At 36.1% G+C, this 17,462-nt stretch overlaps 4 protein-coding genes across 5 annotated transcripts; 2 read left to right on the top strand and 2 right to left on the bottom strand.

Annotated features, from left to right (window-relative positions):
- Nucleotides 1-39: 39 nt before the first annotated feature.
- Nucleotides 40-1,653, bottom strand: LOC140797205 (pentatricopeptide repeat-containing protein ELI1, chloroplastic-like). The gene has a single exon (XM_073150482.1). It carries the CDS (start codon nucleotides 1,651-1,653, stop codon nucleotides 40-42), a length of 1,614 nt encoding a protein of 537 aa, XP_073006583.1.
- An 853-nt stretch (nucleotides 1,654-2,506) lies between these two features.
- LOC140797540 (uncharacterized) lies at nucleotides 2,507-5,287 on the bottom strand. The gene is made up of 3 exons (XM_073151089.1): nucleotides 4,894-5,287; nucleotides 3,788-3,868; nucleotides 2,507-3,207 (listed from the first exon to the last, which is right to left on the bottom strand). Exons 1-3 carry the CDS (start codon nucleotides 5,050-5,052, stop codon nucleotides 2,797-2,799), a joined length of 651 nt encoding a protein of 216 aa, XP_073007190.1. The 5' UTR covers nucleotides 5,053-5,287; the 3' UTR covers nucleotides 2,507-2,796.
- Nucleotides 5,288-5,992: 705 nt separating this feature from the next.
- LOC140798042 (serine/threonine-protein kinase AFC3) lies at nucleotides 5,993-10,095 on the top strand. 2 transcript variants are annotated; one of them, XM_073151766.1, is made up of 12 exons: nucleotides 5,993-6,211; nucleotides 6,385-6,499; nucleotides 6,840-6,866; nucleotides 6,948-7,101; nucleotides 7,187-7,235; nucleotides 7,589-7,703; nucleotides 7,836-7,927; nucleotides 8,026-8,173; nucleotides 8,837-8,901; nucleotides 9,002-9,099; nucleotides 9,260-9,365; nucleotides 9,632-10,095. In XM_073151766.1, the coding sequence occupies exons 1-12, from the start codon at nucleotides 6,146-6,148 to the stop codon at nucleotides 9,767-9,769; spliced, it is 1,173 nt and encodes a 390-aa protein (XP_073007867.1). In that variant the 5' UTR covers nucleotides 5,993-6,145; the 3' UTR covers nucleotides 9,770-10,095. The 2 variants fall into 2 exon arrangements, with proteins under 2 accessions (XP_073007867.1, XP_073007866.1); XM_073151765.1 differs by lacking the exon at nucleotides 5,993-6,211 and having other exon boundaries at nucleotides 6,383-6,504.
- A 2,230-nt stretch (nucleotides 10,096-12,325) lies between these two features.
- LOC140798214 (aldehyde dehydrogenase family 2 member C4-like) lies at nucleotides 12,326-17,422 on the top strand. The gene is made up of 9 exons (XM_073151985.1): nucleotides 12,326-12,544; nucleotides 14,672-14,814; nucleotides 14,947-15,330; nucleotides 15,569-15,658; nucleotides 15,745-15,918; nucleotides 16,054-16,191; nucleotides 16,397-16,534; nucleotides 16,667-16,728; nucleotides 16,856-17,422. Exons 1-9 carry the CDS (start codon nucleotides 12,442-12,444, stop codon nucleotides 17,127-17,129), a joined length of 1,506 nt encoding a protein of 501 aa, XP_073008086.1. The 5' UTR covers nucleotides 12,326-12,441; the 3' UTR covers nucleotides 17,130-17,422.
- Nucleotides 17,423-17,462: the final 40 nt, after the last annotated feature.

The following is a 17,462-nucleotide window of genomic DNA, read 5'->3' as shown; positions in this document are numbered from 1 at the left end:
CGTCACTACTGTGAAGATAAGAAAACAATCAACAGGCTTCTATGTCTCAATGACCCAACTGCACCCAGTTTGTTTTCTCAAGTCCTTCTCTTTCATCATACCAACAACCTCCCTTAATTCCTCAATCTCATTACTTCTACCATTAATGTTTGCCCCTAAAGCTTGTAATTCTCGCGCCACCGCTCTCGCTACGTCGATGTTTTTGTGAATCAAACATGCATTGAGAAGTGTAGACCATGCAACCGAGTTTGCAGCCATCGGCATGTTACAGAGCAGGTCGTAAGCTTCTCTTAGCTTTCCAGCTCTGCCAAGCATATCAATTACACAAATGTAGTGATCTAACTTCGCCTTGATGCCGTACTTTTCGCTCATTGAGTTGAAATAGTTCAGTCCTTCATTGATCAAACCACCATGGCTGCAGTTGGTAAGTATAGCAACGAAAGTATTACAATTATAGATGTTCAAGTTTAGTGCTTTCTCTGCAATCTCCAAAGCTTTTCTGCTGCACCCATTTTGCCCAAGACCTTGGATCACAGCATTCCATGATATAACGTCCTTGTTAGGCATTTCATCAAATACTCGCTCCAATTCATTGTTCAGACCACAGCTTGCATACATGCTAACTAGGGAGTTGCAGACAAAGGTGTTGCTATTGTAAAAACCATTCTTCACAATGTATGCATGCATCTGTCTTCCAAATTCCAGCAAGGTTAGTGTAGCACAAGCAGTTAAGGCGATAGTGTAGGTTGACGAATTGGGTTTCGTGTCTCCTTCGGATTCAAGCAAGGAGAGGAAGAGCATTACAGTTTCTTCTCCGCGACCGCCTTCCAATAAGCCCAACATCATGATGTTCCACGAGAGGGTGTCCTTCTCTCTCATTGCTTTGAAGAGTTTGAGAGCTTTATCTACCAACAGCTGGTGCGTGTAGCCATCCATCATAGTGTTCCAAGACCCCACATCCTTCCACCTCATTCTGCTAAACAACAGTTCAGCATCCACCAAGTTGCCCAATTTGGCATGTATGTCAATGAGAGAGTTCTGAACAAAGATAGCTTCTTTCCTTTCTACATCCAAGAGCTTTACTATCATAGAGTGGGTCTGCCTTGCTAGAGAGAGAGATCTGATGCAACCACTGGCCTTGAGCAATGTACTGAAGGTATAAGAATTTGGTATTATTCCCGACGCAAAGAAATCACCGTAGAGCGTAGAGAAGAGCTCAAAAGCTTCATAAGGATTGTTATTTTGAGCATAACAAGAAATCATCGCAGTCCACGTGAATACATTCTGAACGCCAGAGGGAATGGAATTGAAGATTTGACGTGCTCTCGGGACCAAATTGTACCTTGAAAAGCCTGTGATCAGTGAGGTATAGGATGTTGCATTCTTCTGAGGCATTTGGCCGAACAATTGAAGGGCAGAACCTAACCGACCTGTATCCACTAGGACTGAGAGCATTGCGTTCCAAGATACTTGGTTCTTGTGGGGCATTTCTTCGAACAGTCTCGTTGCCTTCTCTACTTCTCCAATTCTGCCATATTGTGTGATCATCATGGTCATGGATGCTCTAGGCGAACTTGGGAACTTGGGTTTCGATGTGCAGTTGAAGAGCTTTGCAATCTTTCGCGCGCCTACGCGATCTCTTGTGGCTGGCATTGGGATGTATCCTTCGCATCAACAAATTTATTTGTTTGTTTCCAGTTTGTGAGTTCCGACGAAATAATACCGCATTAATCGGCTCCGAGCAGAAGCGATATATATAACTTCTTTAGAATAACTTCTTCTTCTCTTTGTATTTCTCAAAAAAATAAATAAAGGGTTTAACAATTCGCTGAACTATAACCCAATTTTACGTAGACTCTGATTAACAAAAAAATATATAAAATGACCATTTTATCTTTAATCTTCTTTCTTTTATACTTTTTAAAATAAGAGAATTTATCTTTAGAGACTCTAAAATTAGTTGCATCCAGTCGTATGACCTTTTTCTAATAAAAATAAATAATATAACGAGCAGCTAATGAAAAGGATATTTCAAATGTTTTATACAATTAAGGTGGTTAATATATAATGAAAAATAAATAAAAGATAATATGTCAAAATGAGCAATAGTATGAAAGGTCTAATAATTCTCTCTCTTTTTTTTTCTCCAAAGTGTAAATATAATGATTCTAAAATAAATATTTTCATCAGGTATATAATGATAAGGATACAAAGCTTTACATTTCTGTACTAATTTAATTGGACGTATTATCCAGAAAGAAAGTATAAGTAAGCATCTTCTCTCTTCCTCTGACCTTTTAGCGAAACAGATATTTTGGCACGTCCTCTCTTGTTATCATCTCTCTCAAAGTTCAACACAGAGCTCCAACGTTTTCTTCTTAATTTCCTATACCCTTTAATTCTCAACATCCAAACATGGCGTACTGCTTCAGCGCCAGCTACTACTAAGACTCACCTTATTGACCATGGAGTCAATTGATATGCAAATGCAAGCAGAAGCAGCGTATACTCCAGACAATTGATACCCATTCAGACACAAGCATTACAGGAATGTGACAACAAACAAACTTACATACCACCTATGTTCTAAAATTCCACCCAAACAAAGAAAAGACAAACAACTTAACATGATGAAAAGGAAAAGAGATACTCCGGACAAGAAATTTGCCACAAGCATAGTCAATGAGATATATACATTTTGTGGGTTTTCTTGTCAATTACTTGCAATAGGTTGCAACAGCGAGCAAGATTACTGAGGATTTTGGTCAGTATTGCGATGCTGAATTACGATAATTTTCATTTGCGGTAGGGCAGGTCAATAAGATCCATGGTTGGACTGTCCGAATGCATATCCATGGATGAGTCATTTGAGTTGGACTCTCGGTTGTGGCTGGCTGAGTTGAATTCATGGTCCCTATCTGCATTTCCAGTGGGCAGAGCACCATTTGCAAAATATCCACCTCCCTGTGCTACTTGATAAGGCTGCAGACTTCTGCGAACAGGACTGGATAGGGCATTTGAGAAAACTGAGTTTCTAGACTGATCAGAATGGTTGACTCTGGAAGCTACTCCTACGGCTGCCTGCCCAAATAAACCAGATGAAGGCTGATTGCTTGGGTTTGTAAACTGCATTGCAGATTGCGTCTGGTTAGGGAGATGCAATATTGGGGAAACTGTTGCATCATCTCCTCCATATTCAATCTCACTCTGCAACAGTGAATAGATATCACACAGATCAGACTAACAGTATACCAACAAAAGATGTCCAGATTTATTATTTATCTTAACTGGGGGGTGGGGCTGGAAGGTAGCAGAGTTTGATATACAGAAAGCACCTAAGAGGCAGCTAGAAGAATAATAGCCCCCAACTTAAAGAATATTATGATGTTATCATACTCTTCTTTCCTCTAACTGCATGCTAAAAATCTGTGATAATTAACCTAATCTATAAATAGTTATTCTCATAATGTCCTAGAATGCTTATGTTTTAGTTTGATTTTGGTCTAAAAATTCTTGTAATCATACATTAACTGCAATTATGCTGAATCAGTTTGGAAATTTCTATGACAAACTAAATCAAAGCATGCGAAAGGTTGACAAAAGATCCAGCAGCCCAGAAAGAACCACTATCATCCATGATTAGATGGACTCCTACTATGTTTTGGCAACACCACTAATTCAGCATGTGGCATCTCAAATTCCACAGTTCTATGTTTGTTAAATGTAACAACGAAGGCCAACCAACAACAAAATGCTGTAAGTGAAAAGGAAGCCATTATTACAGAACCTGTATATGAGCAACTATATCAGTTACAGTCACCCTTGACTCTTCCTCATGTTGCCTTAAGATCCACTGATAGAGCTTTTCCTGCATAAACCCATTACAAGTAAGGAACATGATGAGTATATGATCAGACAGTTTAAGCAATAATCACATAAACAAAACAGATCGAAAGCAGCAGAGGACTTGGATGAGAAAAAAAAAAAATGAAACAGCGGTCAAATGATACAAATGTCTCAATATTGGACCTCTTGTTGATATTTCACATGTTGATAAGTAAGATCTAGATGCTAAACATATACACTAACCTAGACAAAGGGACATGTGATACAGCAATATCATAACTATAAGACATCTAATCCATTGTTCACTTAAAGTGGCTGTAGGACAACATGCACCATGTGGTTGTGGGTTCAAGTCGCAGAACCTCTTCAGAAATAGGGATAAGGGAGTATACACCTTGCCCTCCACAAACTTGTGCACTGAGACAGACTTTTACTTCCTGCTTGACATTTTATAGCAGATATGTAACCAACCCTCTTGCTTTCGAGAAACCAAGATATAAGCACTTAACCTGAAAAAGGAAACTAGGAAGATGTTGGTTTTGACATAATGATGCTGGCTTAACTTTCCTAAGTTCAGAAGATGGGATTGAAACTTTGCCCTCTACCACTATTACTCAACTGCAACAAATGCCAATCCACTTATTAATAAGATTAATAAGAATACATACGGTAAGATATTAGTAGAATATCTACATAGAGTGAGGATAAGGGAACTGCCTAGGCAAATGAATACTTGGCTAAGAATGCATCCCAACCGTAAAACAGAAGCAGCCCCAACATTAACACGGAAGAGAAAACAAACCATCCATCGAAGAAAACCTTATGCAAAACGGAACCAGAACTAAAGTAAATAAATAAATAAATAAAATGCAATCTTTGATCCACAAAATCAATCATCAACCCAGAAACATCCATAATCGATCTTCTATATAGGAAAAACTCAAATTTCACCCAAGAAAAAAGCACCCACATCAATCTATGAAAAGGAAATAACCAAGAAGACCAGAACAAGAAACAAAGAATCGGACAGAGGCAAAAGAGACGAACCAACGCGTGGCGCTCTCCGGCCTGGAAGGAGAGCTTCTGCTGGCTCATGGATTGCGAATAAAGCTGCGACAGCGAGTTCGCGGCGCCGCAAAAGGTCGAGTACAGCATCCGATCCACCTCGTCGAGCCGGGTCGCGTCCGATTTCCGCTTCCTCGCCATGGATTCTTCGACGAATTCGACGAATAAAGAGGTCGATTCCTGAAGCGATCGATTTGAAACCCTAAAAGAGAAGAAAAGGGGTCAATGGAATGGCTAGTGTTCTCTTCCGTGCTTTCTATTTAACCCCAATACGTTACACAAACGCCAAAGCTAAAGAAAGACGGGGAGAGAGAGAGAGAGAGAGAGAGAGAGAGAGAGAGGCGAGTGGGACTGCGCGCCTATTTCGACCGCGGACACGGAAGGGAGGCGCACGTTTACACGTGGTATTTATTCTTCCGTGTGACCGCATATAAAGATCCAAATTTTCTACGGGTGATACTAAATCTGCCGTCCGATCTTATCATGAACGGTTGATTTAGGAACCGCAAGTGGTGCCGACTTTTCGGAATGGTGTCACTCGTTACACGTAAGTTTAACTGCTGAGCTCGGTCCCGCCAATCTTGCCGTCCGTTGGATTGTGTTCTAGTTATCGGACGGTTCAGATTTTGTTTCCTTTATTATGGCCAGCCAGATGCAGGGATTTCTTACAATCAGCGCTGCAGAGAATCCTCTCTAATAGATCTCTCCAGCATCTTCCTATTTTCTTTACCACTCTCTTCTTTATACCCACAAACACTCTATCCATCCAAATTGCAAAGCTCCTTCCAGTTCCAGGTAATGCTGATCATGCATCGAGCGCGAGATCCGAGGCACTCTGGACGGTGCAGTGGCGCCGGAACCGTCGCTTAAACCGATGCGATGTTGCTCGCGCTTTTTCACGTGCTTATTACGATTTAGACCCCATATGTTCATTATTCGTAATTAGACTCCTATATATTTCCATTAAATTTCAGAAAATACCCTGAGTAACATTTAATCGTGTATTTTCAAAACAGACCCTAAGTAGGGTATTATTTGCGATTAAATGTATTTTGCAGGGTCGATTTAGATATATGTTTACGGGCATCACTCGCGGTTCGATTCGCAGCGTCTACTGTTCTCGTCCGTCCGTTTCTTTTCTAGGGTTTGCTCCCCCAACCCGTTCTCGAAGAGGGCGAAGGGATCGATCGACGGAGAAATCGATCGGTGGAAATCTTTCAGGGAGAGGATTCGGATGGAGATCGCGCGAACTCGGAAGCGGCCGCGGCTTACGTGGGACGCCGCGCCTCCGGAACGAGAGGTCCGCTCGTCTACCGGTGCTGTTAGAGTTAGGGCTTCTTAGGGTTTGGGATTTGGGTGGCGGAATTAAGGATGGGGGAAGCTGGGTTTAAGGGCTTTTGTTGTCTTGGATTCTTAATTTGGTCTCTCTACAATGGCTCTCTCTCTCTCTCTCTCCCGTGGATTATGTTGTAGGCCGGTCGCTTCGAGACGGCTCCGGCTGCGAGGGGTGCTGCGTCGCCTCCGTGGAGGGACGACGATCGAGAGGGTCACTACGTCTTCGATCTCGGAGAGAATCTAACACCTCGATGTAAGGTGTCTTGTTTGGTTTGATTTCCTTATTGCCTTTGATTAGGAAAAGGATAAAAAAAAAAGCATCAAACTAGGTTTTAATTCCATTAAGAAATCTACTTTTTATGGTATTTATGTCGGAGACCTTAACCTTCTTTTGCTGCTGATGCTTAATTTCCAAGATGAAGTTGATTTAAGAGTTATTTTTCCCTACGAGTGCCAAATATGTCGGTTATCACAATGCAAATTTTCCTTAGCCGTGTATGCATGCTTTAACAGGAGTTTTGAGTTTTAGAACTTCCTGTCTAATGCTTCCATCTATGGTAAGCTTCTAAATATCTTCTTCTCGTGCCATGCAGATAAAATTCTCAGCAAGATGGGGGAAGGTGCTGTTAATGCTTTAAACTCTTTCTGTCCTGTCTTTGTTTATCATTCTTTTCGTGTGTTGCAAGGTGTTAAAATTGCAGGTACTTTTGGTCGTGTTTTGGAATGTTGGGATCGTGAAACACGTGAGTATGTGGCTATTAAAGTGGTTCGGAGCATACGCAAATACAGGGACGCTGCAATGATGGAGATTGATGTTCTAAATCGTCTTGGAAGATATGATAGATATGAATCACAGTATGTTTTGCATCAAAATGCATTATACTTGAATTGACATTCCCTTCATGTCACTTACTTTATCTTTCCTCTTCGTCTTATTCAGTTGTGTTCAAATTAGAAGGTGGTTTGACTACCGTAATCACATCTGCATTGTAAGTACACTTTGCATTTGTGATTTCTCTATGTCGTTAACTTTGTGATTTCTCATGGGCCTAGGCCATTATCGTCTTGTTCTTCTTCTATGTTCGTTTCCTAAGTAGTACAGTCTATTTACTTCCGTTAAACGACTTATTTCTGGGCTCATTTAATTGGTAATGACTGTGTCATTTATAGAGCGAATCTTCTTATATTTGTTGATTAGGAGGATTTGGAAGAGAACTTTATTTGGGATTGGTAAACTAATAGCTGTTAAATGTTTGATATGATTTCCTCTTTAATGGTTGGTATTAGTACTGGAAAACTAAATTGAGTATTTTCTTTGAATGGACTTCGATGATGTTATCAGGTCTTTGAGAAGCTTGGACCGAGCTTGTATGATTTTCTAAAGAGAAATAAGTACTACCCGTTCCCTCTGGAACTTGTGCGGGAGTTCGGACGTCAACTATTGGAATCTGTAGCATGTGTGTTCATCACTATTGTTTGATTTTGTTCTCTGCATCATGATTCTTAATTGCTCTTATAGTCGTAGATTTGGGTTTTTAGTTGTAAAGGACAGGCTTGACATTTTGTCTTCTTCTTTCGATCTAACATAGATATGCATGAGTTACACCTTATTCACACCGATCTGAAGCCAGAAAACATTCTTCTTGTGTCTTCTGAATACATAAAGGTTCCAAGCTGCAAGGTACCTTATCTAATTTAATTTCTAGAAATCGTGTAAATTTATCACATCTGGTATATGGTCTAAGCAGTTGTCATCAATGATCACTTGGGGTTGTACAGAAGAATTCACAAGATGAGATGCACTTCAAGTGCTTGCCAAAGTCAAGTGCGATAAAGTTGATTGATTTTGGCAGCACTGCCTTTGATAATCAGGATCATAGCTCAATTGTTTCTACAAGGCATTACAGGGCACCTGAAATAATCTTAGGTAAATTGGTTTTCTTGATGGTGTTCCTCTCACTCTCTTGTCTGAGATGCAGGTTATCCATGTCAAAGGAAAGATTTAATGGGATTTAATATATATCTTGGACGGCACTTTTATCTCAATAATCTATACGTCTACAAAACTCTAAGAGTCTTGAGAGATTAGAATTCCTTGATTTTCTAATTAAAAGACAAAGGAAGCAGTTATAGAAGAGTTTTCTCTTTTATTTACCATTTTGTGGGTGAGATTGTTATTGCTTGTTTCTCGGGCTTTTCTAACTATAATTGTTAGGACTCCGCAAAAAATTGAAACATAGTTTCCAACAATCTCTGCTCTACTAATTACGGATAAATTGATAGGAGATGGTAGATTATGGGGCATCAAGTGTCATTTGTGCTAACTTTTCCATCGGAGCAAATGAATAATTTAATTCTCTATGTTGATGAACTTGTATGGCTAATTGAAACTTGAATAAGCAGGCAAGTGAGCCTTAATATATGCGAGATGGCTTGATACTATATTTTTGAAACTTGATTAGTTAAATCAAGTTTGTCCTTCATACTTTCTTATCATGTTTATCTATCTGTGACCATATGTGGCAGTTAAAATTTTGCTACAGATGTCTTTGACTGTTAGTATCATTATTACTGAATCTTTTCATATCAGGTTTGGGCTGGAGTTATCCTTGTGATATTTGGAGCGTTGGTTGCATCCTTGTTGAGCTATGCTCGGTTAGTTACTGATGTCTTGTTCAGCTTGTTGGCCTTATGTATTCACTGTAAGTGCTTTGCATCTTTCTGTGAGATTTTCTAACTTGACTTCTAACTGCAGGGGGAAGCATTGTTTCAGACACATGAAAACTTGGAGCATTTAGCCATGATGGAGAGGGTTTTGGGGCCATTGCCAGAACATATGATAAGGAAAGCTAGGTGTGATTTTATATTTTCTTAAAAGATAAACTATAGATATGTGCATTTGGGAAAATCACATATGTACCCATTTACTTGATTTGCCAGTTCTTATTATTTCAATAATCCTTTTATAGTATCTTAATTTTACTCTCATTTAGAGCATCTATCCAACATGCAGTTCCTCTGCATTGAAATATTTTAGACGGGGGACACGGTTAAATTGGCCTGAAGGTGCTGTGTCAAGAGAAAGCATTAGGGCTGTGAGGAAGCTAGATCGTCTTAAGGTTCGAATATTATTTTTTGTGCTACTTTATTTACGTTGTTTATTAGTCTGTTGGTGACTTTGGTCGTAACATATCACGGTCCCAGTTCTCTACGTCGAGATTGTACTTTTGCATGATTATGCCATATTGGTATTTCCTTTGTTGCCTTTAAACTAGGTTTTGTATCCAATTGGCATTCAACCAAAGTCTGTAAACATTTTGGTACTCAGCCTGTGGAAATTTTCTTAGACTACTTTGTGCTGTGTTTGCTATATTTGTGATCTCAGGACTTGGTTTCTCGGCATGTCAGCCATTCAAGTGGCTCCTTAGCCGACTTAATACATGGTCTTCTGAGATTCGAACCATCTGAGCGCCTCACTGCAAGGGAAGCTCTAAACCATCCGTTCTTCAAAGTTCCAACATGAGCATTATGCAAATTCCAAATCTTCTGAGCAGAAGGCTACTAACACGAGTTGGGAAACCTTTGACCATTTATTTGCCAAAAGTTTCTGTAAACTAAGCAATCCTTGTGATGATGGCATTAATAATATATGCTGTTTCCCATGTATTGTATCGTAAATTAGTTTTATTGTTGATGTGTGAACAAGTAAGTTACTCGGAAGGCAGTTAGACATGTGAAGAATGGTTCCATTCTCCATGTCATGTTGCAATTTGATCATCTGCTGATTTGGTGTTTGGATTATGTGATTTTTACTAAAATTATGGATGGTTATCAGTGTTTGTTGTACAAGCTTCTCATTATCTTAAGCAGAACAATATAACCAGGTAATCTTTATTTCTTTATCCCTAATTTGATAGTCATTCTGACATGTAAATGCATAAATTATAGAAGATTCCTGTCATTACAAACAACCATACTTCTAATGTAATCATTAGAAGGACTAAATATTTATTTCTTATTTCTGATTAAAATGTCAAACTAACATGTGATTGGAATCATAATCTAGTTGTAAGAAAGGGGCTCTTACACCATATACTGAGAAATGGCCATCACATATATAGTTGCTTAGAAATGTAAATATTTGCAAATAAAATGACTGTTAGAGTCAAGGAAGAGATGAGATGGGGGGGAGATTTGACTATATGAGAAGATAATTGATAGATTCCATTAAATTCATAGGTTAGATTAGCCGACCACACAAGCCTAGGTGTTGCTTGACAATAATATCTCAAATAAAATAAGACTAATAACAGAAGTATAAGGTTTGAGAAATATTTATTAGAAAAAAATATCACAATGTGACACTACTAAAATAATATATAGTCAATCTTTTCTTGGAAGCATTGTTAATGCCATCATCAGCCGAACATTTATTATAAATGGAGGATTGCATTATGTCCTGAAATATTCTTTTTTAATGTCATTGATGTTGTACATTATAGTTTGTCATCTTAGTTACTTTGAATAACAATTTAAGCAACCTTTCAACAAAAAATTTTTTTTAAAAAATTTATTTCTCTTAAAATCACGTGGACAATCATACATGTAATGATTCTATGATCTCTAAAAAATAGAAATATTCCAAGTGTCAAACCTAATTACTTTACTAATCCATTTGTAAGCTTATACTGCTTCTCTTTATCATCTAAGCATAATGATGCAGACATTAGAATAATGAATTTGGAGACAAATGGATTTAAAATTATGTGACAACTCAACTTAGACCCCTAACTACCACTGTTTTATAAATATATTCTCTAATTTTTTTATTACCCACATACTCAGCTAAACAAAAAGAAATATTCATGTATAATTAAGAAAGAAAAAATTATATGGACCTCTAAATTAAAAAAACTTTTCGAATCAGGACTTCATGTGGTAAAAGAAAAATTTTAAAAAAATAATAATAATTTAGAGACCTAAATAAAATTATTCCTAAAATTTATAATAAGTTCAAATGACACGATTTCCAAGAAACATGTGACTTAGAATTCGATTTCTAATCATAAGCAGCTGAAAGGCCCCTCCAATTAAAATTTTAGTAAAATGAGGGTTATTATGTAAAATTACACGTACATTGTCATCTTATTGCACAAATTTCGTTATTAAGAAAAAGGAAAGAAACTAAACAAAATGGAGGATTTGATTACCAAATATTTAAAATTAACTATATCGAACATTCTCTTCCATATTCTTAGATATTATGGCATTAAAATTGGGAATAAAATTTATTCCATTGCAATCATATACTATTCCCCAAAACATAGTGAAAGACGTGAAGATCGATGATATAATTGATATCTTTGAAGATTGTTTAACTATAGGCGGGCCAATTACTCTACTGTAATTATGCTTAAAATTAAATTATTTTTTTAAACTTTCATTTGTATTACTTTGCCCTCAGTAATTTTATACTCATAAAATTATTACCATCCAAACTTATTAATATAAAAAATATAAATACCTCTAATATTATTTAAGATGATAAAAAATTTTAATTTCATTATCATATTTTTAAAGAGAGATGGATTGTGATTGTTAAATAATAACTAAGATTTAAAGCGTGTAATTTTGAATAGAAAAAGAAGAGGTTGAAACTGCATAATATTTTATATTTAAAGAATAAGATACAACGAGTAAATTTAATAAAAAAGAAGGGGTAGTTTAGACATCTTAATATTTATTATTGCGGGAAAATTACTTCTCATAATAATTTTAATTTGATTACATTTTCGGTATTAAGTTTGGATTAAAAAAAATTTATATATTAATTTTAAATCACATAAAACCAAAATAATACAAATAAAAGTTAACAAGACTAATGAACTCTATGTCGTTATACGATTCTAAAATATAAGAGGAACTCTACGGCATTGTATGAATGAGACGTGTAAGGGTGTTGACTTTTTTTATTGATTCTAATTGGAAATGAAAGAAACTTATTTTAATAAATAAATAAATAAAATATTTGGGAAGCACGAAACGAACTCCATAAAAGCCCAAGAAACCACCCCTTTTGCCTCCTCCAAAACCTCCAAAAGAGAGAGAGAGAAAGAGAGAAGGTAGGAAAGAAGATAAAGGGAGGGATAACTTTTGAGGGGGAATAACTTTATCCGGCCTCTTATTCTTCTCTCAATGGCTAACCATAGCAACGGCAGCTCCAAGGATAGCTTCACAATACCGGAGATAAAGTTCACCAAGCTATTCATCAATGGCCAGTTCGTGGATTCCTTCTCTGGTACTTTTTTTTTTTCTTCTTCTTCTTTCTTCTCTAAATTATATAATACAAAGAATAAATCCTCCCTATTTATTCTCTTTTATTTTTTTAATAATTTAAACTTTTAGATTAACCAATTTTCTAGTATGTTATCATAGCAGTTTTAGATTAACTAGTTTTCTATATTATATATTTATTTTGAAAAAATTTATATTTTCATACTTGTATTGTTTTCTAGATCATAGGAAATGAACTATAATCTATAATCTATATAATCTATAATAAACAAGTAGAAGTAGAAGAAGTAAAACCAAGTCCAAAATAACATCAATATTCTCTGTCTGATAGACTCTGATGATGAACACAAAGTTTGATACTTAATTTGTTCACAATATCATGAGTAATTCAATTAGTTGAGTGATAATCTTCTCAAAGACAAATCTAGATTTGCCCTCTTCTTGCTTAATTCTTACATTGTTGCGTTGACTCCCAACTCCTTAATAATTTATATATGTAGATTTCCCTTCTAGAGAAGTCTTATCTTCTTTGTTTTCTTTTCCTCACGTTGTCGCCGTGTGTATATATTATGTCTGTAACTTTCTCCTGGGAAATTGTGTTTTGACTTTTAAGTTACAGGAGCTTTTAACAAATTAATACTGTTCTAATTTTTTCTTACCAAAATAGTACTCCTTAAACTTATTATTAATAGGATCTAATTTATCGCAGTCTTAATAAAAATGCTAAACTAATTAGTATTTTATTTCTAAATAATTTAGTATTTTTATCTGATCCTAAAATATTGAACTGATAAAAATATTTATCTATGTATATATTATGTCCATAAGTTTCTCCCTCGGAAGTTGTGTTCGATTTTAAGTTACATAAAAAACTATCAGCAATATTATGGCTGATATATATATAAATATATACTTTTGAAGATGTTGATGGTGTGGGTGGTTTATGGCTTGAATAGAATATCTTTGATTTAAGCTCTAATATTCGTGAAAGAAAACTTCTCTCTCTATATATTTTAATATGATTAGAAAATCTTTTAAGATAGTTGTTTAATGACACTTTACTGTCCCAAGATCCATAATCTTGTCAGTTTATGATAAATTTATTAAAAACACTCTACATTTTAGAGCTGTCATTATTCATATTTTATTATATAGATATTTATCATTCAGCTCTCATATATAATTTTTTTTCTAGAATTAATTTTAACCTAACAATAAAAATTTATAATGCCTAAATACCTATCATTTGACTTTAAGATATGATTTCCCTTTTATTTTTACCTTGACATAAAAATAAAAAAAACTTATTCTAGATAGTCAACTTAGTTTACGTCTATAGTTAAGAAAACTAATGTGAAAGCATTTATGAGGTATTAAAAAATTTAAAAACAAAATGTAAGTGTATATATGATAATAATAAAAATTAAAACTTAGGATATATTTTAATGGGGGTGCTTTTAATGAAATTGGATGCACTTTCAATGGTGGGTATCAGACAATTAAACGCATAGATTTAGGTACCAACTAATCCTGCATTTAGTACCATAAATTTCAAGAGGAAGAGATAGAGATCAAGTAGGAGACATCCATCTTATTGTCAACAATATTTTAGTTGTTGTATTCTAAGGACAAAATCAAGACAAGTCTTGCAATCCAAGGGACCTATCCCTCTTTCCAAAAGTTTGAAATCACGTCAATGAACTAAGTCTTTGTCCATGACGAGCGACAGCAATTAAAACTTTACATTCTGGGTGAATTAGTTAGGACGTAGCAATCTTTGTTCACAAAGGTCACACACTGCCATATTTTATGTATATATTTCTCTAAAGTTGATATTTATATTTATACATCTCAAAGCACTATAGTCTTTTTTTTTTATTTTTTAATCCTTCAATTTTTCTTTCTCTTTTGGTATAGATACCTATATTTTAAATATTTTTTGCACATATTGCTCTGGAACAAGAGTATCTTAAATATGAAATTTGAAATGGTATACATTAGAAAAACCCTTTTAGATAATATAATAAATAAATTGTATGTTTTTATTCTACTAAAAATTAAAATCAATAGAGATCAAAATTGTAGTGATTAAGGATGGTTATTTAATTTTCTTTTTCTTGGAATTTTATAGGGAAGACGTTTGAGACGATAGATCCAAGGAGTGGTGAGGTGATAGCTAAAATGGCAGAGGGAGACGTGGAGGATGTGAACTTAGCCGTGAAAGCGGCGAGAGAAGCTTTTGACCATGGAAAATGGCCAAGGATGTCTGGATACGTACGTATGATCCGATCTCTTCGTCCTTTCACTGAGCTCTCATTTTCTATTATTATATATGTTCACTGTTTCGCGATTTTATGATTCATTTCTTAATTTATTTAGCTATTAATTGGTTGAGTGGATGATCAGGAGAGAGGAAGGTTGATGATGAAATTTGCAGACCTGATCGAAGAACACATAGAAGAGCTAGCAGCATTGGACAGCATAGATGCAGGGAAACTGCTCACCATGGGAAAGATCGTTGACATCCCCAGTTGCATACATCTGCTACGATACTACGCCGGCGCAGCGGATAAGATACACGGGAATACACTGAAGGTTGCAGGAGAGTACCAAGGATACAGTCTAAAAGAGCCGATTGGTGTAGTTGGCCACATCATTCCATGGAATTATCCGAGCACCATGTTCTTCTTGAAGGTCAGCCCGGCCCTCGCCGCCGGCTGCACCATGATCGTTAAGCCGGCGGAGCAGACGCCGCTCTCCGCCCTATTCTATGCTCATTTGGCTAAGCAGGTATAACTCTTGTCATTCTGACACCTCCTTTCCTTTGCTTTTATCCTCAAAATTATCCTGAGTTAAAAAAATTTTAATTAAAATACCTCTCAGATAAAATTGTCTATGGGAGAGGACAACAAGGCAAATTAAAAGAGGAGGTCAAATAATAAATACTTGTAGTAGGGTAGAGTGTTAATAATAATGAAAGCAAAAGACTGAGTGGTAAACTTTCCATTATTTTAATTTCATGCTGCAGGCTGGTATTCCAGATGGAGTGCTCAATGTTGTCAATGGATTTGGGTCCACTGCAGGAGCTGCCCTTTCCTCTCACATGGATGTAGACAAAGTAAAGTTTGAATACCTACTAGAGTTTGTTTCACTTGTTTAGTTCTCAAAATTCATTCTATGTACCTTCTTGTTTGTTGCTCTCAGATAAGTTTTACTGGGTCTCCTGAAGTGGGACGCCTAATAATGGAGGCCGCAGCGAAGAGCAATCTGAAGACTGTCTCACTTGAACTTGGAGGAAAATCTCCTCTCATTATTTTCGACGACGCAGATGTTGACATGGCTGTTAATCTCGCGCGGTTAGCTATTTTCTTTAACAAGGTAAAACGCCAAGCAGAATAATTTTCTTAAAGACAGATATAAATTATTAGTCTGTTATCTAACAACTTAAGTTTTTATTTTTGATTATCTATGAGTTTTTAAAAAAAAAAGTTTGATGGTTGTGGGGATATTCAGGGAGAGATTTGCGTAGCGGGTTCTCGTGTTTATGTTCAAGAGGGAATTTATGATGAATTTGTGAAGAAAGCTGTGGCGAGTGCCAAAAGTTGGGTGGTTGGAGACCCTTTTGATCCCCAAGTTCAGCAAGGTCCTCAGGTAATTAATCATCTCTTCCATTCTACTTGTTGACGAGTTTTAAATGAACCTAAACGAAAAAAATAAAAATAAAAGATGCTTCATAATTAATTGAGTTTATTAGATAGTTTTACTTGGACATTTATTAGATCTACTTGTACACTTCTAACCTTGAACTCTTCGAAAATTGTCTTCATCTTACTAATTTTTCCCCCTTCATCTGAAGGTTAATAAGACGCAATTTGAAAGAGTTCTTAGATATATTGAGCATGGGAAAAGAGAGGGAGCTACCCTACTAACAGGAGGAAAACCCTGCCGCGAGAAAGGTTACTACATTGAGCCTACTATCTTTGCTGATGTAAAGGTAATTAGAGAGAAAGATCACTTACAGCTCTACTACATTTTTATTTTTCATCTACTGGTATGTATACATGATATATTCCTGCAAATTTAATTTTCTACTAGTATGCTTAACAACACTCAATAATGCTGCCAGGAGGATATGCTGATTGCACAAGATGAGATATTTGGGCCTGTGATGTCCCTTATGAAGTTTAAGTAAGCCTTTTTTTCACTTCATTTGAAGAGATTGCTGAAAAAGTTGCATCTGACTGTCAAATATCTATGTAGTTTAATGTGCAGCATTCATAAGTTGCTTATATAATCTCAAATAATCTTTATCCAGAACAATTGAAGAAGCAATAGAAAGAGCAAACTGCACAAGGTATGGTCTAGCAGCTGGAATCATCACAAAGGATTTGAACATAGCAAACAGAGTCTCACGATCGATTCGAGCTGGCACTATTTGGGTCAATTGTTACTTTGCTTTCGATCCAGATTGCCCATTTGGTGGATATAAGATGAGTGGATTTGGAAGGGACCAAGGATTGGATGCTATGGAGAAGTACCTTCAAGTCAAGTCTGTGATCACCCCCATCTACTCTTCACCTTGGCTGTGATTTTGTCGTAAACTCGATAAGGGAAGCCAGTTTGATGTTGCAGTACATATTCTTCAGCTGTATTGATGTGCCAGTTGCTGAACTATGAATCAAGTGCGTTTGAGTTAGCTGTATAAATATTTGTTCTACGTTTCTAATAATCGCTTCATGGCAAAGTGTAGAAACAGTTGCTTTCTTTTACTTCATATCCTTTATAAAGTGGAAAGTTAGATGTTTGGAATCAGAAGGAAAAAGTGACACAAGTTTGTAACTCATTTATAGAACTTTATAAAATATAACTGCTCATTTATTCATTATTAAGTTCTCGACAAATCATATTCCTTTAGTTGGTAT

Source organism: Typha latifolia, chromosome 11 (assembly GCF_019914945.1).
Source record: "Typha latifolia isolate L0001 chromosome 11, TyphaL0001v2, whole genome shotgun sequence".
In the NCBI taxonomy this organism is placed as follows: Eukaryota; Viridiplantae; Streptophyta; class Magnoliopsida; order Poales; family Typhaceae; genus Typha; species Typha latifolia.
Note: the sequence above shows the minus strand (reverse complement) of the source record. Positions and strands in the feature narration are given on the sequence as shown.